Source organism: Asparagus officinalis, chromosome 8 (assembly GCF_001876935.1).
Source record: "Asparagus officinalis chromosome 8, Aspof.V1, whole genome shotgun sequence".
NCBI lineage: Eukaryota > Viridiplantae > Streptophyta > Magnoliopsida > Asparagales > Asparagaceae > Asparagus > Asparagus officinalis.
The window spans coordinates 68,120,008-68,124,461 of record NC_033801.1 but is presented as its reverse complement, the minus strand read 5'-3'; the positions used below and the strand labels follow the sequence as shown (position 1 = coordinate 68,124,461).

At 37.2% G+C, this 4,454-nt stretch overlaps 1 protein-coding gene across 3 annotated transcripts in view; it reads left to right on the top strand.

Moving 5' to 3' along the window:
- Positions 1 to 2,704, top strand: part of LOC109820518 — a 13,450-nt gene extending 10,746 nt beyond the window's left edge. For all 3 annotated transcript variants that reach the window (XM_020386673.1, XM_020386675.1, XM_020386674.1), the window contains exons 6-7: positions 1,151 to 1,256; positions 2,321 to 2,704. In XM_020386673.1, the coding sequence (XP_020242262.1) occupies positions 1,151 to 1,256; positions 2,321 to 2,350 (136 nt within the window). In that variant the 3' untranslated portion in view covers positions 2,351 to 2,704. The remainder of the gene's footprint in view (positions 1 to 1,150; positions 1,257 to 2,320) is intronic.

The window sequence follows — 4,454 nt, the reverse complement described above, 5'->3', positions numbered from 1 at the left end:
ACGATATTGATAAAGGTTCAGGACATGGCAGGACTTTTACTTAAAACAGAACAGTGTTCAATCAAACATCTCATCTCCATTGTATTGTTTAACTCAGTATCTTGCCATATTTTGATAATCTGCTTGCGAAACATAAAGGTGAGTCCTATCTATAACAAGGCTAACAAGGATACTCACAATTGTCTCTACAGTTTCTTCTGTTGTATTGTCTGTAACTTAATGTACATGAATCTGGTTCCTTAGGCGTGCATGTACAGCAATGTGGATGTTACATGCAACCCATATCTTTGTAAGGGACATAACTTACAGTAGCTAGATCTAAGAATTAAGAGTTCCGTGAACATCTAACATAAAGGAACCAACAAAAAGGAACAGACCCTCTGCATGTATTCTATAGTTCTGTGATGCCAAAGTCCTGAGGGTGTGCATCATGTTATCATATGAAGATGTAAAACAGTATGTCAGATTCCATCAACTAAAAGAAACCATGAGGACCATGATATTAGATGATTCACGTGAACGGATTGACAGGGATTCATGGATCTCTGTCAATTTTCAAAAAACACAGAAGGTCCACTATGTTAAATGCATCATGGATGCTTTTAGTTCTGATTCTACGAGTCCTGTTTCATATATACCCTTCTACAGGCAATCTTTTTTAATGAAAGATTCCATAAACGCTTCAACACCTCATGTTTGTTTTTCGATTACATGTGCATTTGAACATGAACGCCCATGTGCATAAACTCACCTATATTCATGTGGAGAAGGTGACACATTTTAAAATTAAGTGTCTGACAACAAAAATATGAAGACATTTCATCTATGTTATACCATGTATAACACGTATGTACATTTCTAACACCTTTGTTATACCATGTATAACACGTATGTACATTTCTAACACCTTTGTTATACCATGTATAACACGTATGTTAGTTTGAACCATTTAAAATGGATTCAATTAGTCAATATGATACTAAAACTTACTTACTACTAATTACGAACCTACTAATTAAGAACCTTTTAATTTTCTTCTATGTAATCCAACCATATAAATGGTATCCTTCCTTATAAATCCTCCATTATTCATTTATATCAACATTAACCTCTTTGGTGCTTTTGCTAAAATTTAAGTTCTTACATTCAGGCTACCTGTGAAAACTCTCCAGCTAGAACAAATGGCTGTAATGGGCAGTGCTGAAGAGCCGTCGGTTGTTGCTAGCCGGATGCGATTAGTATTTAGTACACTAGAGGTTTGAAAATGCTGCCCATATCTTTGATACATTTATGTTTATAAAGTTTTAATTTAAAAGAAACTTTCATAATAAGTTTACATCTTCAATGTCTTTACTGCTAATTGTTTGGAGTTTGCCGTTCTTGCGGGAACTTTCGCTTGTAATGGGTTGAAGATAGGGAAAAGTGGAAATAATTTTACTGTTGGATATGGTTTTCTTACCAAGGTTAAGTGCACATAGACCTCCTGTAGTATCACAATGTGCTGCTTATTACCTCTTAACTTTGATATTCGCAGTCACAAATACACACCCTAAGTGAAATTTTGTACTCATTTACCCTTAGGGAATGCCTGCATATGTCTTTTGGGCAACAAACAACACCCCCCCCCGCCCCCTCTAAAAAACATGTTAAAGGAGTCAATATGTTCACTCAGGGAGTGTGCCTGCCTATATCAAAGTTAAGGGGTAATAAGTGGTACAACATGATACAACAGGGGGCCTGTGCAATTAACCCGCTATTCGTTATGAGTGGACAGGCTTTATTCGAAATTCTGAACAAAATAAAACATGTATCAGTTGAAGTTTATTTCCTTCTTCATTTGCTATTGTATGTGCTATCTTTCATATCTGCCCAGGACCTAAATATGCCTCTGTTACATCTCCTTTAGTTTTCCATTAACTGCAGTGTGTTCTCTAACTTTTAAATCTCTCCATAAAATAAACATGTCTCTCGATATACATAATGTGATGTGTCACTCCCAGAGTTTGTTAATTTCGATCAGTAGTACATAATCTTGTTTTCCCAGCCCCTCAAACAAATTACCATCATATGGCGAAGCACCAACTAATAACATTTTCCAAAATTTTATTAGTAACAACGTCGAGTTAAATTTACAAGTGATTCCAGAATTATGATGCAGCTAAAATGTAGAATAATGCATACTGTAATTTCTGTACCCTCCATGAACAATTCAGGATGTTTTATATACTAGACAGTCTTCGAGGGAGGGATGATATTCATTTTGACTTTCTTGTTGAAAAAGGGTGAGATTTCGCTGATTTCAGTATTTTGGCCTTTGCAGGTAGTCAGTCCACAATGGCCAAGAGTTTAGCTAAGCTTTAGTTTATCACAAAAAGGTTTTACTTGTTCAGTGGCATGAAAGGAACTGGCTAGTAATTATCTCAATCATCTGGAGGAATGAAAAGGATATTTTTCCACAACCAAGTTCGTTTGTTGAGCAAAGCCATGAATTTATTTTATGTACAAGGTTTGTGTAGTATGAGTGCAAATAACAATTTCACGAATTAAATTATTTGATATATTGATGTATAAATATGGCCCATTGTCATGAGACCAGGCAGTGCAAATTTCTGTGACGATATATGACATATCCTGCATATGGTACAAGTCTAATGAAATTCTAAATGTGTATATATATCCTAATATTATGTCAGTTTTTTGGTTATTGACGTTTCCCTAAGAAACTCCCATCATTGCTTGTGTAAATTTCTTTTTAATTTGAGATTTTGTTCTTGTCGAAATGTATTAAAATGCGGTTTGCTTAAACTATACCTATAAATGTTGCATATTGTTAAGCTTTTTGTTCAGCTTTTTTTTTTGCCCAATCCTTTTTGCGTGTGTCATCTATTATTCCAATTTTGCATTTTCATATTCCGGATGTTGCACTGCTTCTCTGTCATTTTCCCCTAAGATTGAGAAAGCCAACTCGCGATCTGTGTTTCATTGCAAGTTTGGAATCTTGGGATAGGTTAGAATGCTTGGTGCTTTCAGGAAACATAGCTGAGCAGTTGAAATCTATAGTTGTTATGGAGTACATAAACGGGGATCTGTGAAGGAAAATTGATGTGCGATATGTTTATTTTCTGATGTTTCTCTTCAAGTATTAAAAAAAAAAAATTAAAATATGTGTTCAATACTTGTCTCTGCAGGTTTATTTGGAGAAATTATTAGAACGGGGGAGAGAATCATGCCCTGGTTGAAGGATATTCTGCAACACCTGGTTGACGCTAATGTACTCAAGTTAAAACCAGAACAGAAGATCGTATCCATAAATTTGATATTGGTCCAGTTCGGAGATTTTCCTCCTGTAACGGCAGCAGATGGTGTTATCCCTATTCCTAAGGAAGAAATGCACATGAAGAATGCTGACCCACATAGTCAGAAGGATAAATGCTTGTTACCCCTCACCACTCCAAAAGGAGAAATCACGTGGGTTCATCTTGACTTAATTGAAGACTATCAGTGGACAAGTGCATCAACGAAGAAGAAGAGAGGCAATGCGAAGTCGTCCAATATGATTAGCCCCTCTATAACTGAGGATGATGATAATCTCAAACCTCTCACGGATTTAGAAGAAGAGAGGATTGTCCTTGTAGGATCAAGGAGGGAACCCTGACACCCGATCAGGGAAAACATACTTGAGAAATTATAGCTAAGATGCTCAAGGAGCAGAAGAGCAAGCCCAAGAGGCTGGGGGTTCTGCTCCTAAGAAGACAACAGACAAGGAAAAACAAAAAGAGCTTCGTTTTAACCAGAACCTTCTTCAACAGGAGACTGGAGGATCTAACACACCCTTCCGATTCAACATCATGGCGCAATTGGCTAATATCCCTTCAAGGATCACCATGTACGAGCTCTTGCGATTGTCCAAGACCACAATGGAAGCTCTAATTGAAGCTTTGACGAACACAGAAAGCTTTATTACTCAGGTCACTCCGGTTCCAGAAGCTTCCAAAGAACAATCTTGTGTACAATGTCTACAAGCTGCAAGAAATTTGCCATGTATATCATTCACACAGGAAGAATGCATATCAAACACAAACATGATAGAACTTTGTACTATATAGGGTATATCGGCTCTTCTGAAATCAGCCGTGTACAAGTTGATCCGGGCTCGACACTCAGCATCATGCCATATCGGGTCATGCAAGTCCTAGGGATTCCCCTAAACCGGGTAAGTTCCACTTAGACAACCATCTTTGGCTTCAACGCCAATAGTACACGTCCCTTGGGTAAAATTAAACTCATGTGTCAAATCAGAGATCTCAAGTCCGAAGTGACTTATTACATCATAGATGCAGACACATCGTACAATTTGTTGTTAGGATGACCTTAGATTCATGCGAATCGCATTGTCCCATCTACCCTTCATCAGGTCATGAAATATGCTGATGAGGAAGGAGAAGTCAGAACTC